The sequence below is a fragment of the Xenopus tropicalis genome, chromosome 2 (assembly GCF_000004195.4).
Source record: "Xenopus tropicalis strain Nigerian chromosome 2, UCB_Xtro_10.0, whole genome shotgun sequence".
Taxonomy (NCBI): domain Eukaryota; kingdom Metazoa; phylum Chordata; class Amphibia; order Anura; family Pipidae; genus Xenopus; species Xenopus tropicalis.
This window is the reverse complement of record NC_030678.2, coordinates 111,606,981-111,628,471: the sequence shown is the minus strand read 5'-3', so window position 1 is coordinate 111,628,471 and position 21,491 is coordinate 111,606,981. Positions and strand designations below refer to the sequence as shown.

Sequence of the window (21,491 nt, the reverse complement as noted above, 5' to 3'; positions counted from 1 at the left end):
TTTCATGCATAATCCATGCATGCAATGGAAATACAACAATACCATGTAATGGAAGCATGTCATTTTTCTGGCAAGTTGTGTATACAAATATTTTCATAGCTTTATAGTAGTGGTAGCTGCAAATACATAAATAACCAGAATATAGAATCAAAAGGGTGCTGCCTTATATTATTTAATTGTTACTGGGCCTTTAAGGGCTGGGACAGACAGGGTGATTAGTCGCTGCGCGACAAATCTCCCTTGTCGCAGGCGACTAATCTCCCTGATATGCTCTCCCCAAAATCACAGCACCGCGTATGCCATCCCACTGGCGACTTACATTCTAGCCGGTGGGATGGCATACGCGGTGTGGCGATTTGCCGAAAATGCCGAAGTTGCCTTGAGAGGAAATTCTGTGCTGCGCATGGTATCCCACCAGCAATTTACATTTTAGCCGGTGGGATGGCATATCGGGGAGATTAGTTGCCCGCAACAAGGGAGATTTGTCACAGCCCTAAGAAAGAGACCAACCTTACAACTTATTTTAGGCATCAGATTTGAAGCCTACAGCACTGTATTCTAATAATATAGTTTAACCAAAATTTAAAAATGGCTGCCATTATATCATCTAAACACCTAGAAGAACACAGAGAATTGAGCTGCATACGTGCCAGTACTTCATCATGCCACTTAAATCACACAGATTTGTAGAAAGCAATACACTTTTGGTCAGTGTATTGCTTTATAACCAGTTATGCACTTTTATGCAATTCTAATTCATATTTACTAAATAAAAACTTATTTTCTACTAACTAGGGATGCAAAGTATTCATTTCAAAATTTGCCCAAATTCCAGCAAGAATGCAGGATTCAGGTTTGGCTGAATCCTGGATCTCTGGCAGAACCAAATCCAAAGTCATGTGGCTTTAAAAACAGCAATAACAGATGGATTTATCTCTGGCAGTACCAAGCAAAAATGCTGTGCGTTTCATTGACTTAAACATATATCTATTTGTACATACATGTAGATTCCTTACAATAATATTGGTGATGGCCTGGAGCCAACAAAGAACTAATGGGGGATCTATCAGTGCTGAGATATGAATGGGGCAACCTGAACCTGGTGCCCAATAAAGGATATTACACTCCACTAAATTCCTGCCACCAGTTGCAGAATTTAACAAAATAAATGGATGAGAGGATAAAATATTTCCAGAACTAAGACTAATTCAATATTAAACAAAGATATTTGTCCACATTTTCCATTTCCAAGTTAGCATAATCTAGCTTCCCCAATATTGCTATAAGATACATTACTGCATCGCAGGCATTATGATTTATTTTACCTGAGAGTGATTCAGGAATGGCTGCAACTACTCATTTATTAAATAGATCATAGTCTGTGTTTAAACATATGACTGTAGATTAAAAGGGAATCTCCTGTGCACATTCTAAAAGGGTTCACACTTATTTTCACTATGTATTTGTATTTTTAAGCATAATTGTTAAATTATTATATGTGGGGAAAGGTTAAAAGTAACAGGGATATTAAATAGAAAAAACATTAGTTTAGATTTTCTTTATACAGTGGAAAATAAACGCACACAAAAAGTTGTGTGATTGGGAAGCTTTTCCTAATGCAGTGGTACCCAACCTTTGTTACCCGTGAGCCACACTCAAGCGTAAAAAGAGTTGGGGAGCAACACAAGCATGAAAAATGTTCATGGAGGTGCCAAATAACGGCTGTGATTGGCTATTTGGTAGCCTAAATGAATGTGGACTGGCAGCCTAAATGAAGCTTTGTTTGGCAGGACAACTGTTTTTTATGCAACCAAAACTTGCTTCCAATCTAGGAATTCAAAAATAAGTCCCTGCTTTGAGGCCACTGGGGACAACATGTTTCTCATGAGCCACTGGTTGGGGATCACTGCCCTAAAGATATGCACACATATTAAAAGGGAGAAATAGTTTGTCCTATAGGACAATTGCCTGTATATTTGTACTTGCTGGCTATAAACACCGAGCTGAACTTAATGGTTGAATCGCTTGGCAGATAAAGTAGCCTTAATAACTTGTGTTTAACCAGTGACTCCATACATACAACATATTATGTCATAACCAAGCCCAGGTTTCTGGTGCATGGGCTTAAAAATCAAATGGAGGATGACTGGCCAAATTGATCACTTAAATGGGTAATCCAGACCCCAACAATAATTCAGCTTCGTTTCTGGAGTAGAGGTTAGTAAAATTATCATTATAACGAACAATCCATTACATCAGTGAAGTAAAGGTACTGTGGGAGGGAGAAAGGAATTGAGGGTTGAAAATTGTTGGACAAGCACAGCCTGAAATGGGAATTAAATACTATGATGAATGTAAATCTGACTTCTACAGACCCCATTAATCTACAGCAGTGATCCCCAACCAGTGGCTCCTGAGTAACATGTTGCTCCCCAACCCCTTTGATGTTGCTCCCAGTGGCCTCAAAGTTGGTGCCCATTTTTGAATTTCTTATTTGGAGGCATGTTTCGGAGGCATAAAGGCCATCTGTACTGCTAAACAGTACCTCTAGTAGTCTGCCAGTCCACATTGGGCTACTATTTGACCAATCTAAGTCCTTATTGGTCACCTACTTGGAAAGATTTTGTGCTTGTGTTGCTCCCCACCCTTTTTTCATTGAAATGTTGCTCACAGGTAAAAAAAGGTTGGGGATCCCTGATCTACAGTGTGAAAAAAAACGAACAAAACAAACAGATATTAACGCTCTGTAGATGGCCTAATCAGACAATATACATAGGCTAATATTCTGGATAATAACTAGAATTTTAGCATTATCAATATGTACCCAAACTCTTTACTTCTGACAGACATGAACATGGTGATTGTGCGTATATATATATATCCTTGGAATTACATGTTCTGATCAATTCTAAACCCATATTTCAAAGTTACAACAACTGAGAAGCCAAAGAAGTATCTGCCATAAATTGATAACATATCATATACTATAATAAGTGCTGTTGAACACATAATATTTGTCTTTATTATTGGATGTGATGCTTTCATATTGCACAGAAAATGTGCTTTTTTATGAGGTTTTTTTTGTTTAGGGCTGCAAAGTGCAATGTTACTTCAGTGGGCCTCATCTAAAACTAGCAAGGCGCTAAGTGCTACCATTTGATAAATATTATGCCACTGGCATCCATGTCATTATGGCAGTCACACAGGTGAAGCTTAGGTATTTTCTTACACATATTCCATTAGTGTGTGATTTATATGATTAAAAACTGGTATGTGGGTGAATCACGCACTAGAATCGGAATAATCTTTGTCAATATGCTGTTTAATTGATCCTGCTGTATCGAGAAGCAAGTGTATTATGTATAGTTAAAGGACAAGGAAAGGCAAATTTACAGGGAGGGGCATGCCAATATCTTAGGTTTAATAAATTCAAGTTTTGTTTCGGAAAAAAGTGAAAAAAATTGCACTGCCCAGAGGAAAAGAGAAGAGTGGTGCTCTTACCTTGCCCAGGTATATTATTATGAAAGAAGAGGTTTAAATTTGAATTATGACAGCACTGTGCTACACATTTCCCCAAGCATCTTTTAATTTCATTTAACTTGTACAAATGAATGCATGCAAAGAATTATAATGGAAAATGTATTGGAGCATTGCATGTGCAAAAATCAATGTACAGTGACCCAGCATAAAATGCTCTACTTCTGATGTGCTCACAAAATGATTTAAAAAGCAAAATGATTGTTTTCATTATGGTTTCATTAGGTCCTGCCACAAAAGATGTACCCGCATAAAGTTAACTAACATTTTTTCCTCCCAAATTAGTCTACACTTGAGAGTAACTTGAAATTTCTTCTGTTTTCTTGCAACTCGCACTTAGTCTAAAATGGAGGTAAGTTATAACTGCTTCATATTTCCTTGGGAAGATTCACTGTAAATGTGGAGGAATTACTAGCATTAATAGTCCCTGTTTTGGAAGCATGAAAAACTAAACTCTGAAAAGTCTTACAGTGGGTACACTGCAAGTACATCCTGGTTACTGAAGAAAGTAAGGTTTTTAAAGTTGAATAACAATTTTTTTGATAACCATCCTGATATTAGGCAAACATATATGAGAAAGACTTAATATGAAATATTTAACTATACATCTTGAGTTTGTTGCGTTGTACAGGTGAATTCATGACAGGCAGTGATATACCTGTGCACTGAGTACTCCTTCACAAATTGTGTGCTACACACCATTTCCAGAGGTGCTGGGGTTAAATGGTATTGAAGCACAGCCACTAGAAATAAAAGCTTTATTCACTTGAAAATGTGTAATTTCTTTATTATGATGGAATGCAACAAACACATCTTGCCCTTGGGTTGCTCTGTTTCAGCCAAAACAATTGCAAATGGCTCATGGGATGACAGCTGTTTGATAAGGCCTCTACAAGACCTGCATGCTAGACTTTTTCTATTTCTTTCCCCGTGAAACTTGGGATGAAAGGCAGAAGGCAGGAAGAGAATTAATGTAGCATACAGTCTAAAGGCAATGCTACAACCGTGATTAAGTAGAAAAGTTAAAAGGCACAGATTTTCCACAGCCTCGCTGCGTGCAACCCATCCGTGTAACGAGTTGACAGGCCTAGCGCGTCCTCTCCATCATCCACTCCGACAGCTAAAACGCAGCACTGCATTCTTTTTCAGAGGAAATTTGCGTCTGCACCATGAAGCGTTGTACATTATTTCTTAGCACTGCGGGGGGCTTAAGTCCATATGGAACCTTCACAAATATTACCACAGATCAAACCGGCGGCGTCTCCAGGCAGATTTGACATACCTATTTAAATGAACAGCAGGGGTCCTGCGGCTGCCGGAGGCTGAGCAAGAGAGAGAAAAACCTCGGTGGAAAGTGTACTGCAGCTCCATTACTCAGCAAAGGCACTCTCTGCATTTATCACCCGTTTCATTTCTGCCAGGGCAGGGAAACTCATTTGCTCAAGGTCAATGATAACATCGAACAACTTACATAGAAAGCATCATACAAACACACACACGGCTATGATGTATTTATATTGTTTCAATGTTCTGCTACTTGCACAGAATTTCATACTCTATCAAAATGCATCTAAGAAAATATATATATCAGATTTTAATACATTACTTTTCTGTGCTAATAAATGTTTTATATTATCTTAAATACAGTTTGTGCAAACATTTGTTATGCCAATATAAATAATTTTTTTCTAACAATGCAGCCAGGCAGATCATAGGTCATGGATTACCACAAATCAGCCAGGCAGATCCACTGGATCTGTGGATTTTAGCTGATGCCTGAGGGACTGCTGTAAGGTGACAGTCACTATTTATTGGGCTCCTGGGAGGCTGTCTGGGCATGTGTACTTAAAAAGTCAGGGCCTATTTTGAATCTCAGTCCCCATCTTACAGCTGTTAAACCCCAGCATGCCTTGGCAGATTAAGGTCTACAGCCAGGACATTTGGTATTAGGCAAAACAAACAAGGAGCATTTTAGATAGCAAACACAGACAAATATAAGGCACAGAATCATTTTTAAAGAATGAGGTGCTACTACATTCAAATTACACCTTAGTGTTCCAGCAGACTCATGGTGGCTTATAAAATAATTACTTATTGTTTTGTCACATCTTCCTCTTTTAACCATAAGGCTTAAACTACTTACATGCATTAATGAGTAATATGATGGTTTGCCAGTATAGAACAGGAAATGGAATGGACGGCCATCTTCTCCCCACTGAATTGCTGATGAAAAAGACAAAGCAACATGAGATATTTTCTTAACATACATATACATAGTTTTGCAATATAATTTTGAAAATAATGAGTCTCAATGCAGAAAAATGTATGCTCAGTCTACAGTATGTCTTAGATAAGGTCTAAAACTAAAAACTCTATAAAAACTCCATAAAAATATAGAACAAAAAAGTCAAAAGCACATGATGACAAGCTCACAAAGTTAGGGGCATATATTCTAAAACCAAAAGCCACCCCCTCCAAGAAGTTGGCAATCATGTTCACAACCACCATGAGAACAGAATTATAAGATGATGAGAGTTCCAGGAGGATTCCAAATATCTATTTTTAAGCAGTTACCATGAAGAGAGATGTTTGCTAAATGTTTCCTTAACACATTTTTGGTACAATTAAAGACAGAAGCACTCATGTCAGCACAGACATGTATTATAGTCTATGCAGGTGTAAGTAATGGCCACTTTTGCTGTGCAGACACATACAACATTACCACCTATGATGGTTAGTAGTGCATAGTACAATATCCACAACCACTGATATGACAGTCATTATGTTTTGTAAATAAGCCCCATTTAGATTATGCAATAAAAGGTGACAAATTCTAGTCACCTATGGTAACAAATCAACAGAAAGCATTTAATGGTCACCTGTTTAAGAAAACATCTTATTGGTTGCTATGGGCTAGTTAGTGCACCTGGGCAAACTTTTTGCCTTTATTATATAATGATATTGTGTCTGTGTTTAAGACCTATAAGAAGTACTACTAATGTTACACACTAAGGGGGAGATTTACCAAGACCTGAACGCTCCGAGTGTATTCTCGCCGTTTTTTTCGCACGCCCACGGGAAAAATTCGGAAAGGCTCTTCCGCTGTTTACAATGGTTCGGTACGAAAATTCCGTGACTTTCGGATCGTCAATACGATATTATCGTGACTAATACGATTTTTCGTAAGCATTTTCGTGAAATTTGCGACCTTCACAAATTTTCGTTTCCAATCCAAATTTTTCCCATTCGGGATTCGAACTCGTGTTTTGATAAATCTGCCCCTTATTTTACATTCAGATCAATAACAGAACATTTCAGTACAATGAACGGGTATGAAAACATTTAAGGGTTAATTCAATTCTTATAACCTCAAATGAGTCTTCATCAATGTTTCTGAATATTTAGCAATGGTTTTAAATAAATGAATTAATATTTAGCAATGGAATGATTATATGTTTAAGATTAAATTAGCCTAAACGACTACTACAGCTCAGAGTGAAAAACAACTGATATTTCTAGGCACCCATATGTAAATGTAACAGAGCGGATCCCCAGTTTCTGTGCTTGAATGATTCAGTATGATGGACATGTGTCTTTTTTTACTTTCACTATTCACGGTATCTAACCTTCATGCTTGACCAGTAGCTTTAACAATATGATTACTTAAACTATGTGCTAGCACCTGCCACCACCAGACTGACATCCAAGTCTATCAAAAATAAGCATTACACATTTTGCATTTTAACCTATTAAAATACACTGTTTGGCAAAAAAACAGCTATCTATAAAAACCGGGAACAAAATGCTTGTAAAGTGGCCAGAACCTGTTTTTACATACTAATATAGGACCCGTTATCTGGAAAACCATTATCCAGAAAGTTCTGAATTATAGAAAGGCCATCTCCCATAGACTCCATTTTAAATAAATAATTCAAATTTTTAGAAATTATTTTTCCCTGTAACAATAAAACAGTAGTTTGTACTTGATCCCAACTAAAATATAATTAATCCTTACTGAAGGCAAAACAGTCCCATTGGGTGCATTTAATGTGTAAATGATTTGTAGTAGTATTAAAATATGGGGATCCATATTAAGATCTATTATCCGTAAGCCCCCAGGTCTATCATTCTGTAAAACAGGTCCTATACCTGTAGTGATATTGAAATGTATTATTAGACTTTACTTACTTAGCACCAGCACTTTACAGCTGCACATCTGTCCTTTCCCCAGTGGTGCCACAGACACACACATATATATACCAAGAGGTTTTCTCAGGAACCAATTAACCTGCTGGTATATTTTCAAACTCTGGGTACAAAGTGAAGCACCAAGAGGAAACTCTATACACAAAGGCATGTAATTTCCATAAATGTATACTTGGTGGTTTTCAATTCCAAACCCCATCTCTGCAAGGCAACAAGCCTATTATATTGCTTATTATATTACTCCTGCATTCCCTTGCTTCCATGTGTTTTACTACAAGGGATTGTAGGGGTAAATGCTGCCCCTTCTTTTCAATCACAATGTACTCATTGTGGCGCAGGCACATGGCACAGGTATCAAGTTGCATCTCACTTGCGTTTGGCGCTTGCCTGCGCCACAATGATTACAGCCTAATACAGCGTTTCTTCCTGCGTTCCCCTATACTTGAACACATAAAACATCCAGTGCAGGGGAACACAGTCAAAAAACACTGTGATTCACTGGCACTACACTTACACAATTATAATCAAAATGCAGCAAAGGTGGATTCAGTGTTGGCTGAGTAATTCAGCTTACCCACACATTATTTAGGTATTGCAGGTTTTGCTAGCCATTTAGGAGTTAATGTATTTTTATACTGATAACAGTGGCAGGCCAGACCCTTTTTTTCCTCAGCACTTTATTTGTGGCACTGCCATGTATACTTATCTTGTCCTTAGGCTATATCTTTGCAGTGGCAAGCTTCTGTATACAGTTTCTTTAATACCTGGATCGTAGAGTTTTCTGTGGATGTCCAATGGAATATTATGCATGTGATGTGTTGTTTTAACATACAGGTGCATCGATGGATTTCTGAGTTGTGTTTTTTTTTTTTTTTTTTTTTTTTTTTAAAACATCAAGGAAAACATCTTGTGGTGGCGACACATTTATTTTATTTAGCTCTAAAATCCTTTCTTCATGCTTCCTTTTATAAGAAGTACCCTAAAGGTTTGGCTAACACTTTAACTGGCACCAGGCTAGACTCCCTTGCAAAGCCAACAGTCTGGCACATAAATGTGCACACATCATGTGCTCAGTAATAGATCCCGGCCTTTAAGTGGGGAACACATGCTTAAAAAACAATGACAAGTAAAAACCAGATAAAATGGATTTTCTTTATTTTGTTGCCAGCACAGTACCAAAGTCTAAGTTTCGCTCCGTATGTAGAAAACTGTTTCATTTCTCTTTAGGCAATATCCACAGGAAAAAAGATGGCAAACCCTGCACTCTGAGGAAGCAGCATGTTGTCACTTGTACAAACCATGCATCAAACTATTGGGCCAGGGCTGTAAATTCAAATAAGACAATAGTCTTGCTGCCCACACAACACAGAATCCTTTAGAGAGGAGCAACCTGAAAGCTTTTTTTTTTTTTTTTTAAAAAGGGGGGATTAAAAAAACCCAATTTTGGTTTGAGAAAGCAATAAATGCTTTGCTTAGCATTTCTTGCAAAGTAAAACAATGGTACTACCATGTCCCATGGGGGTGCTTCATTCAAACACTATTGTTCTGCAATAATTTAATATTCCTAAAAACATAGTGTCAGAACATTCAACATCACAGGACTTTCACCACCCTTTGTGTTCAGTGTGCTCTAGTACTAGCGCTTTTTGGGGAGTCTTCTTTGTAGACACATAAAGGAGATCTAAAGGCTAACTAAAGAAATAGATTAGAAATGTTGTACATTATGTTTTGAGTTTCTGTACCAGGCAATCACAGCCCTTTAGCAGGGAAGATCTGTGCCCCCAAAGATGCCCGGTAGCTCCCCATCTTCTTTTCTGCTGATTCCCTGCACATGCTCTGCTGCTAGCTTAGAGTCCCACTGACAATATACTGTATATATAGAATATAAATGTTACAGTATAAGGCTGATTAGAAATCAATACAGATAATTACTACGTCATGTCAGAAACCAGTGCAATTTGCATAAGAATTTAATAATGATCCCTGTAGCATCAGTTTATATGACCAACCTAATTTTCTGCTTGATAACTTGCAACGACCCCTAAGCTCAACTTCTCAATAGCTGCTCAGAGTGCACTGAGCATGTGCACTGTCAGGGACAGTTCTAACAGAATCCAAGATGGGAAGCTCCTGTGACAACTGTAAAGACCTATATCATTACTACCACAGAGATGCTAAAACTTTAAGCTGGTGCAGTCAGTTTCATATATAAATTATTGCATTTCTAGCCATATTCATCTTTAGTTCTCCTTTAAAGGTGACTCTTATTGAATACAATGGAAGGCTCTAGGGGGATTCCAGGCACTTTGACATGGCCAAAGAAGGATTATTGAAAATGTGATTATTTGACAGCACTCTGTGGATAACAGTTCCTTTTTGAAACTGCCATGGTTGCTGCCTCTGACTTGTATATATACAGTTAAACCCCCATTTTACATTTTTTTTAGCGGACCAGGCAAAAATGTTGTATGCTGTTAATGAGGCAGCATATGCAAAAATTGCTCAAGTCTGATGCCCAACCTAACCTAAAGGCCCCCCATACACGGGACGATAGAAGCTGTCGATATCGGTCCCTTGGACCGATTCGGCAGCTGATCGGCCCGTGTATGGGCAGAAAAGAGCGGCCTGGCCGACCGATATCTGGCCTGAAATTGGCCAGATATCGATCGGCCAGGTTAGAAAATCCGGTCGGATTGGGGACCGCATCGGCTCGTTGATGCGGTCCCCGAACCGACTGCCCATGGCCGCAAATGTAATCCGATCATTTGGCCTCAGGGCCAAACGATCGGATTATTTTTTTTTAAAGCAACTTCCTACCCGATATCGCCCACCCGTAGGTGGCGACATCGCCAAGCGAGCCGATCTTATAGTGTATGGGGACCTTAACACTATTTTTTTAAATAAATGGCCTTAAGAGTTGTAAACTAAGTGAAATGTCACTATTTACAGGGCAAAATATGCATGTTGTATACTGCAGTCTTCATGTTTACTGTAATTTGCTAAATGCCTCTCTCAAGCAACTGTTAATCACCTAGAATTCTATTTTGAAATGTGCATCATTTATGTCAAGAAAGGTGGTATTTTTCCATTTAAGAAGCTAACAAGTACTTTACAAACAAAAAGTACTCCAGGAGTAAACTTCTTACCTCTCTGTTTTGGAAAAATGTCCTCTGGATGCTATAAAACAGAAAGCATTACATTACATTAAGCAATAATAAACAGAATTTGCAATATACACAATATATTCTAAAACCGGTATAAAATGTATTCTGCCAGTTTGTCACTTTTCTGCATGAAAGTATAAAAAGATTTTCATGCAGAGAACTCCGACATGCTTGCCTGCTAGAGGTTTCTGAATATATTATGTAATTAGCAAGTGAGCTTAATTTAAATTTGCAGAAAACACGTATCTGCTAAATAATTTTTGAGGATGAAGCTTTGGTTAGTTGACAGTTGGACACGGCAGTCAAGTTAATGTTACCATAAAGCTACTTCAGTGAATCTCATTTTACTTTCCAAAAGCAACAGCATGGCTACAGAACAGCTTAGAGCAAGAATATCACTGCCACTATATGGAATAAACACTGCACTTTTAGAACAGTGCTAAATGCATAATATGATCTGATTTGAAAATGGGAAAAACTGGAACTGGATTATACAGTTTTCTTATTATAATAATAATAAACAAGGATATCAGCTATTCTCTTGCTCTGGATAGATTTGTTTTTTGTTTTAAATAGATCTAGGAATTTCTTTTTTGGCTTTGAGTGCCCCTTAATGGGCAATGTATGGCCCCTTTTGTTTTATAACAAAGTTATAGATAATTGGAAAAAAAAATCAGTCATCCAACTGCAGACAAGTGGCTTTAAATAGTACACAGGAAAATAATTCTTCTCTCTAAATCTGAACCTAACTGGCCTACACCAGCCACTGCTTTAAGCGCCAATAACATAGTTTGGGAACTTCTACAGATTTGTAGATATATGAAGAATACTTTCATGCTCTGACAGGCAATATGATGCATCTTTAAGCTTTGGTTATCAAAGTGTTCTGGCAACCCAGGCCATCATCTACTAACAACTATCAGGGTATGCAAGGACTCTAATTATTACTTTTGTTAGAAATAACAAACGCACTTGAATTAGAAAACTATTTTATTTTCTACCCAAAGAGTAACTATTAATAGGGCCAGAGAAAGTACTTCCTTGCTAGTGACTTGCACACAGCAGTACTACTGCCGCTAAGGGAAAAATGATTACTCATTCACTGCAAAATTACCTTCATAATTGGTCGTGCCTTCTTATCAAATAAGCCAGAAGGGAAAAGATATGCAATGGCTCTCTGAAAAAGAACATAATTACACCATCATTAATATCATGGCAATGCCTGAAAAAAATTAATATACTCACTTGTCTATTAATACAATCAAACATGATTTGCTGCATACCTTAAAGGAACACTTGCTCTGGAACTATGTCAAGATCTATCTTTAAAAAAAACTCAGTACAACATAGTTTAACATTCAGTAAATTTCATTTATATTTTGTGCTGCTTATTGTTCTTATTTATCTATAACACTGTCTCAGTGTTTGATTATCAAAACAATATTGTAACTAAGTTCAACTTGATGGTTGAACTTGATGGACTTTGATGGTCTTTTTTCAACCCTATGTAACTATGTAACAAGACAACCTGTATAGAATAATAACTATATATTAACTTTAATTTCTCTGTTGCTGCACTAGAAATACAAATTATGTCATTTTGTAATTGTTTACTACTTGTTTGTCTACATTATCCTACTCAGACTCACACTTATCATACAATACAAATGTTAAAACCTATAATAAATAAATAAATCTGGTAAAAGAAAAAATGTACATCTAAAATAATCCTATAAAAATTTTCTTTATATATCTATGTGCCATTCTGTGATACCTGTGTTATCTATCACAAAGGTGGTCATATATATTTATCTCACCAATTGGTCTTACAGGCCAAACAGTGGCCATCTCTTCCAGTGACCAAGAGTACTGCTATTTAAGGTGGCCACACACGTGGCGATCTGACAATGTTTCGCGCGACCATCGGTCGCACGAAACATCGTCAGATCCGCCACACACCGTTCAGGGCTGAAACAGCAGATAAGGAGGCAGAAACAATAGGATTTCTACCTCCTTCTGCCGATTCAGCCCTGACGGCAGATTTTGGTCAGGCGCCTTCTATGGCGCCTGATCAAAATTTTCTAACCTGGCCGATCGGCGAGTCGACCGATATCAGCAGCTTCCTGCGATATCGGTCGACTCTCCGACATGCCATACACACACCGAATATCGTACGAAATGAGGTTTCATACGATATTATCGGTGCGTGTATGGCCAGCTTTAGACCTGGGGTGCTCTCACAACCCCCCTTTTGTGTATTTCTATACTTTTGTACAGTTTGCACTCAATAGTATTAAATCCAAGTCTGGCTTGGGACTCCTCCAGTTACATGGTAGTAGGAGAAACAATAGGTTATGGGAAAGCAGTACTAATGTGTAGCGCTGGCTCCTTCTGAAAGCTCAGACTCGGCTCAGGCACAATGCACTGAGATGGCTGCCTACGCAGCAATCTTACAACTAAAAAAATACATTTGGTTAATATACATTAGAGTGAATTATAATTTAGAAATAAAAAGTATACCATAAAAATCATGGCAGAATCCCTTTAATATAAGTTATATCCCAATTTATATATAAATAAAATACTCATTTGGACAAAAATAAAATCTGACTGTTTGAACTATCCTGTCTGGTGTACTGTTCATTTCCCGATAATGTTCAGTTTACTATTAAACAAATGATTCATCCCAATAAAAAAAAACTAACAAAAAGTATTAATATATTAAAGAAATATCTTTAAAATGTTTAAAATACAGGTCAGTATATTCCCCTTGTAAGCAAGGAAAGACATCACAGAGCAAAACCTTTATGGTTTGATAAAAGTGTTAGTATCGAGGTTGGTAAGAAAAAAGCTGGGACAGCCCACCAGATGGTGATTTTGCATCACTCTATACACTATACACTTGTAAAGATTTTTAGGGCATAATTTTAAAGGAGACATACTGGATAAATGAAAAACTCTAATCTTGTAGACAATTATGAGTAATATATGGTTCAATAAATTACTCCAAAGTGCCCTCTTCTGCTTCAGACTTAGCGATGAGGTCTTATGAGGAAAAAAAACAAACATATAGTGTAATGCTGTTATTGCTTCCCAATGTGCACTTTCATGTTCTTTTTAACACCAGTGATGACTTTTACTTATATCACCCTTTTGTGCCCAGTTGTGATATCCCTTTCCGATTGCCAATCTACTTACAGACCCCCTTGGGTTTATATGGCAGCCAATTGGTTCGCTTGTAGCTCACAACTCTCTGCTTTCCCACCTCTTAAATAAAACTTCCCAATACACTCACAAACAGAGTATAGGATGCGCATGTCAGGAGTCACTGGTATGGATCAGGTGGCTGCTCCTTTTTCTTTCCCTGTTCCCAACCTGCAGTGTCGTTCCTGAGTTCAGCAGTCCTGCCCTGTATAGTGCTTCTCCTCTGCGTCCTCTCTCACCGCAGGAGCAGCCACCTGATCCATACCAGTGACTCCTGACATGCGCATCCTATACTCTGTTTGTGAGTGTATTGGGAAGTTTTATTTATATTAAAGTATTTAAGTTTTTACACATATGGCGTATGCATTAATCCCACAGTAAGTGCACAGAAGGGGAAGGGAAACAGAAAGGTCGTGGAATTAACCTAAGTTGCTAAAGTTGGAAATTTACCTATGTGAAGTGGTTCCTAATACTGCCTGAAAGTAAGAGGTGGGAAAGCAGAGAGTTGTGAGCTACAAGCGAACCAATTGGCTGCCATATAAACCCAAGGGGGTCTGTAAGTAGATTGGCAATCGGAAAGGGATATCACAACTGGGCACAAAAGGGTGATATAAGTAAAAGTCATCACTGGTGTTAAAAAACACATGAGAGTGCACATTGTGAAGCAATAACAGTATTACACTATATTATTTTTTTTTTCCCTCATAAGACCTCATCGCTAAGTCTGAAGCAGAAGAGGGCACTTTGGAGTAATTTATTGAACTTTATTTGACCTGGGACACGAGGTATCTGAAGTGAGGAGCATACACTGAAAATTGCACTTATTTATATTTGTAAAAGTAATATATGGTGCTGGTTTTACTTTACTCTAAAAATTAATATTATCTGTAAAAATGGCCTGTTTTATTGGAGTTCCCCATAGATCCTATCAGGTCTCCGTGTATCAAATGAGGGGTGGGCATGTCCTAAGGTCCCTGCCAGAAGCACAGTAGGGGGGGATAGCCAATCACACAAGCAAGGGACAGGCTTCAGTTCCCTATCAGGTCAGCCTAGCTGTTGATTGGTTCTTATGCTACAGTGCAGTGTACTGAGTGCCACCGGCTTCCCTGCACAGCCAGAGAATTCAGCCAGCAGGAAGTGGAACAGGTGGGTGGGATTAGAAGGATTTTGGGGGAATTTCTCAATAAATCAGTCCGAAGCACAATCCTTTTATATTTAGAAGAGTATAATGCACTGGTATATTCTTAATTTTGACATGATATGTCCCCCTTTAAGGGGTAAAAGTAGAAGAGTTTAACTAGGACAACTGGCTAAGCCTTTTTTACTGTCTTCAGTGAAGTTTGTCCTGTTCGACCAAAGCTGCACTGAAAACTGCTGGAATTCTGTCTTTGCTTTACAGTTACTACCATATCTATGATACAAGCCCCCTTGTTAACAGATGGACTAAAATTGCAGTTGTAAAGAAACATTTTAGGGAGCTATTAATTGCACAAACAGTCACTATGGCCAAAAGAATGCAGCTACATATTTAGCAAAATATATGGAGGCACTCTGTCTAATGACATGCCTTTAAATGGAACAGTACACTCACTGTTTAGTTCACTGTTGGAAGCACTCTCAGAACAACAACTATGTGTAGACAGAGTGGGCGTTTGATGGGTGATCAGAGAGATACAAACCAAGCATCACTATGTAAAATGCCAAGCATTGCAATAGAATTTTGGCTGATGGAGAAATCTGGGTCCAGCAGATACCAGAACGCATCTATCTGTATACATAATACAGATAAAGTTTCCAGGAGAAGGAATAATAGACTCTGAGGCTGTTTCCAGGTTTGAAATCAAATCTTAAGGGCTACAGCATGCAATGACATTCTTGACAATTCTGTGTTTCTTAATTAAATGGCAATAGTTCAGAGAAGGATCTTTTTTGTTTCAGCACAATAACGGCGCCATGCACAAGGTGAGGTCTATACAGAATAGGTTAGCCAGCACAGAGCTCTGATCTCTACCCAACTGAACACATGCACAACTAAAGGAAATGACTGGCACATATTGCATACAAGGACTTCACTTGCTTTGATAGGTGGAGCTCATAATAAAATGCAAAAGAGTATATTATATGAGAGGGCCTGAAAAGAAATATTGGAAATAAAACCTCAAAATAATATTTTGGTTGCCTTTTAAATCCAGGAAGAAAATAGGGGACACTGCATGACAAATTAAATAGAACAATAAAAAATGTCGATATGTAGAAACAGCTTTGTCTACAAAATGGTTAATTTTTTTTCTGTAAGTCTAGCTGGAACACAGAATACTAAACACATGTATAAAAATAAATGTGTGCGTAAACCACATAAAGATGTAAAGTGTATTAACATTAAACAATTTGTATCTTATTTTAGCAAACACCATAATACCGGTTGAATTCCCTATGGTCACAAAAATTTGTTTTTCTAATTGGATGTGGTCCCAATGCATTGATATATAATATGCTGATTTATGATAATGACTTTTAGAATAAAGAATTTGGCATTGACAGATATGTGGCAAGCATAATTCAATCATACCCAAAAGGAAATTATGGATTAATTACACAGCAGTAAAAGTTGACAATTACAAATTTGTGATTATCTTCTCTTATGGAACTTAGCAAGTCTGAGTGCACAAATACATCAATGTCTGTAGCGCATGTGTTTTTCCATGCCCTCATCATTAGAAAAATGAGCAATAAATAACTTAGTGCTGTAGGATTTAAAAAGAAAAAAGGAGGTATAGAAACAGATACTTTTATCCCTAATTAAAAAGCAGCTGTTTATTCCATGTCCCAACATAACCCATTTAGAGTAAGGGCTCTGGCACACGGGGAGATTAGTCGTCCGTGGCAAAACTCCCTGTTCGCGGGCGACTAATCTCCCCAAGTTGCCTTCCCCTGCCATCCCACCGGCGAAAATGTAAGTCGCCGGCGGGATGGCACACGCGGCGGCGCGATTTCCCGAAATTTCAAGAATGTTTTTTTTTTCTTTCTCAAAAGTGCTTAAAGGACCCCTATCACCCTAAAATTGCTTTCCCCGGATGTGCTGGCTAATAGAGCCCACACTCCAGTGTGGGGAAACAGTATAAAAAAAAAATAATTATATATATATATATATATATATATACACAAGGAAGAGTGGAGCACACCCTATAAGGGTACAAACGCCCTGGGTGCTGGCTAAAATGAGGGAATATATGGACAGAGAGCCGCACACACAGGGACTTAGCAGTAAAGTGAAAAAGTTTATTCAAAAAAAAAAATCCAACGTTTCGAGTACTGACTGTACTCTTCCTCAGGGACAAACCAAAAGACCAAACACATCCACCCCCCTAGAATTACCCCTCCGAGAAAAAGGGCGCCAAAAACTAGTGCAGGTGACCATGGTAACGAAAGTAAACAAAAAACAAAAACGTGTAGGGAACAGTTGTCCCTGTATAACTCTGATCTGTTATATATATATATATATATTGCTTTGCTAAAGTATTTACCCCCCCCTTGGCAATTTTCATGTTTTGTTGCCTCACAACCTGGAATTAAAATGGATTGAGAGTTGTTTGCACCATTTAATTTACAGAACATGCCTATAACTTTGAAGATGTATTTTTTTTTTTATTGTGAAGCAAACAACAAATAGGACAAAATACCAGAGAAGTTCAGCGTGCATAACTATTCACCCCCCTAAAGTCAGTACTTTGTAGAGCCACCTTTTGCGGCAATTACAGCTGCAAGTTGCCTTGGATAAGTCTCTAGGAGCTTGCAACTGGGATTTTTCATTTCTCAAGGCAAAACTGCTCCAGCTCCTTGATGTTAGATGGTTTTTTGTTTTTGAACAGCAACCTTCAAGTCTGACCACAGATTCTCAATTGGATTGAGGTCTGGACTGTGACTAGGCCATTCCAACACATTTAAATATTTCCCCTTAAACCACTCAAGTGTTGCTTTAGCAGTATGCTTTGGGTCATTGTCATGCTGGAAGGTGAACCTTCATCCCAGTCTCAAATCACAGGCAGACTGACACGGGTTTTGCTCAAGAATATCCCTGTATTTAGCACCATCCATCTTTCCCTCGACTCAAGAGCATTTTCCCAGTCCATGTTGCTGAAAAACATCCCCACAGTATTATGCTGCCACCACCATGTTTCACTGTGGCGATGGTGTTCTTGGGGTGATGGGATGTGTTTGTGCCAGACATAGCATCTTCCTTGATGGCCGAAAAGTTTAATTTTAGTCTCAAACCATGCCTTCTTATTTTTACCATTAAGTAATGGCTTTTTTCTGGCCACTCTTCCATAGAGCCCAGCTCTATGGAGTGTACGGCTTATTGTGGTCCTATGGACAGATGCTCATCTCTGCAACTCCTTCAGGGTTACCTTTGGTCTCTGTGCTGCCTCTCTGATTAATGCCCTCCTTGCCCGGTCTGTGAGTTTTAGTGGGCGGCCCTCTCTTGGGCAGGTTTGTTGTTGTACCATCTTCTTTCCATGGGAGATGCAGACTAACACAACTCACTCCGGATGGGGGAAACAAATATTTTTCCAAGAAATGCCCCCTTATCGAGCATTCAGCCCATTGTGCAAATGGCTGTTGGGGATGTGCATGCTCATATGAGCAAATGCCACAGCTTACACATATTTGTTACATAAGACTGGGAGATGCACAGACTGACCTATGTCCCTCTAGTGCACATAAAAAGAACAAACCTGCTTTTAAATAATTTACCTTTTGGAATTATAAGTCCCATGAGTGAGGATTAATACAGTGCAGTTTGTTTGTATACAAAATGGCCTGTGCCCAGGCCGTGAGTGCTGACCTAAATGGTAAAAGGTAAATGGCTGAATTATCACATTCTGCGGGATCTTGTGAAAATCCAAGAATTATAAAGTTACTTTATATTTCTGTCTATCACCATCTATCTATACATTCCTTCATATGAGGCTTGTGCCCTGCAATTGAATCCTATGAGTTAAATGAAACTGGAACCATTTGTATGCCGTATCTGATATAGATATATATATAATATATGTTATATATATATATATATATATATATATTTATATAATATATATTATATATATTATATATATATCTATATCAGATACGGCATACAAATGGTTCCAGTTTCATTTAACTCATAGGATTCAATTGCAGGGCACAAGCCTCATATGAAGGTCTGTAGACCACATATAGGTATAAAACCATCAAGAGCAAGCTTCCTGAGGGATGTGACCTGGGGTCCATAAGCTTGGTTAGGGATGTTGTTGGGAGCGTGCAAGTTTGACATCTCAAAGCAAGGTCCCCTGGTCATATGTGTCAGTTTCTGTTTGTGGCACTATTTATTGTTTCCCTTTTATATTTTTATAGCCTTCTGGAAAATGCTGGCCTCTTAGAAAATTATAATAATGATGCCACATATAATTTACACTTCACCCCTAAAGCAATGGAACTTTAAAAGACGAAGGGAATTTTGTGGAAAAGGTTCCTCTGTAAGACACACAGAACATATTGTATCAAGGTTGCTACCCAGAACAGATTAACAAAGGATGTTTCGTGTCTGAAGGACCATTCATTGCTGCCTACCCAACAGCACAGCAGCAGCAGGGGAAGTTGAGGGTTTGGACACAACATCCCAACATCAAGAGAGATCAGCCTCAGGAAAGCAGCAGGAGAGAGAAAAGCAGCAAGTAATAAAAATCAAAAACGCAAGTGGCTGGAAGAACAAAAGAAATCATTAAAGTCTTGTTTACTTTATGATCTGTCAAAAAAAAAAACTAAAGAAAATAACTGCATGTATTGTAAACAAAAAAAACCTACTAGTTTCTAAACTAGGATAGAAACCTGTGTTTAAGTTGGTTTAAACATAGAATTTCACAAACTGTGGGAGAAATCACAGAAACAGTAAAATCATAGATTCCTGATTACCAAAAGTACTGGGCTATTTGGTGTGCTAATTATACCAAACTCACTTTTCCCCCGCAGATTCAGCCAAATTCTGAATCTTCTACAAAGGATTGTCCAAATACTAAAGCAAACCCCAATTAGCATGTGCAAATAAAAAAAAGACACCTTTCATTGCCACAAGTTCTAAAGTCACTTGGTTTAAGGGTTTGATTTCAGTTCTACCAAGAACTTAGATTCAGCCAATCTGGTCAAAAAAGAAATTTCATTTGCCCGATTCCAAATCCAAGATTTGGTGCAAACCTAATATTGTGGCTGATTTATTAATGTTAAATTGCTCTAGTGTAGTTGCTTATAGCAGGCAGACAAAATTACATTTTGATGGGTTGCTATGTACGACTACACTTATTTTATCTGGAACTTTTTGTAAATGAGCCCACTTGATGGCTAAATAGCATTGATGTGCCCATTCCTGCAAATGACTCATTGTCGGGAACAATTTAAGGACTTGTCAACCAACATGTACATGGTAAGGCTGGTCAAACATCAATGGTACCACCACCACTGTGTAAAACAATCTATTATTGATTGCCACAGACTAAAAGTAACGCACTAGTTTAAGACTAATCCTCACAAATCAGTTGATTTTAAATTTCTGTCCTAAAGGGGAATGGTTAACAGAAGAGTCTTGTGTCACATCCCAGCACACTTATAATATCCATTTATTTAGCCAATTTCATCCCATCTATGTAGTAGGAAGGGATGCCTGCAATCCCTACTTACAGTCCAATTTAGGATCACCTGATTCACAATTCACAATTCTTGCAGGATTCAAAACCAGCTAAATCCTTAGCACTCTGCCTAACCTAATCTGAACTCTTAAATCATGTGACTTTCTTTTCCAGATGAAAATATTTTTGTATTTTGGTTTAATATTCATTAGGGTTTGGTTTCTTTGGTATTCAGCCTAATTTCCCAGCTGGAGCAAAGTGACTGACTTTTAAAGATCCCCTTAAAGGAAAACTGTGCCCTCAAACAATGTAGGGCTCTATAAAAATATATTGCATAAACAGCTCATATGCTGAGCAGGCAGCTTATGCAGGCATGACCCCTGCTTCATCTAAATAAACCATTTTCATAAAAATATACTTTTTTAGTTATTTGTGGCACAGGGTAATCCTAACTAGAAAATTGACATTTTAAATACAAAAGGCCACCCTGTGGGACCATACAATTCACAGTGCACATAAGCAAACCAAGGGCACACATACATTTTTCCTGTTACAGTTAGAGCTGCATTATTTCCGGTCAGATTTTCTCTGAGGGACCACACAGAACATCACAAAATGGTGGCTCAAGGGAAAAACTGTAGCAAAGGCAATATTTACTTTAATATATTATTATTATTCCAGTTTGGCAAGATTCTATTTATAGGTCACTTAATATGTTATA

At 38.0% G+C, this 21,491-nt stretch overlaps 1 protein-coding gene across 1 annotated transcript in view; it reads right to left on the bottom strand.

Annotated features, from left to right (window-relative positions):
* Positions 1-21,491, bottom strand: part of mrps9 (mitochondrial ribosomal protein S9) — a 50,463-nt gene that overhangs the window by 10,581 nt on the left and 18,391 nt on the right. The window contains exons 3-5 of the mRNA XM_002941154.5: positions 12,022-12,084; positions 10,890-10,920; positions 5,681-5,760 (exon numbers count right to left, since the gene is read on the bottom strand). Coding sequence (XP_002941200.2) covers positions 5,681-5,760; positions 10,890-10,920; positions 12,022-12,084 — 174 coding nt within the window. The remainder of the gene's footprint in view (positions 1-5,680; positions 5,761-10,889; positions 10,921-12,021; positions 12,085-21,491) is intronic.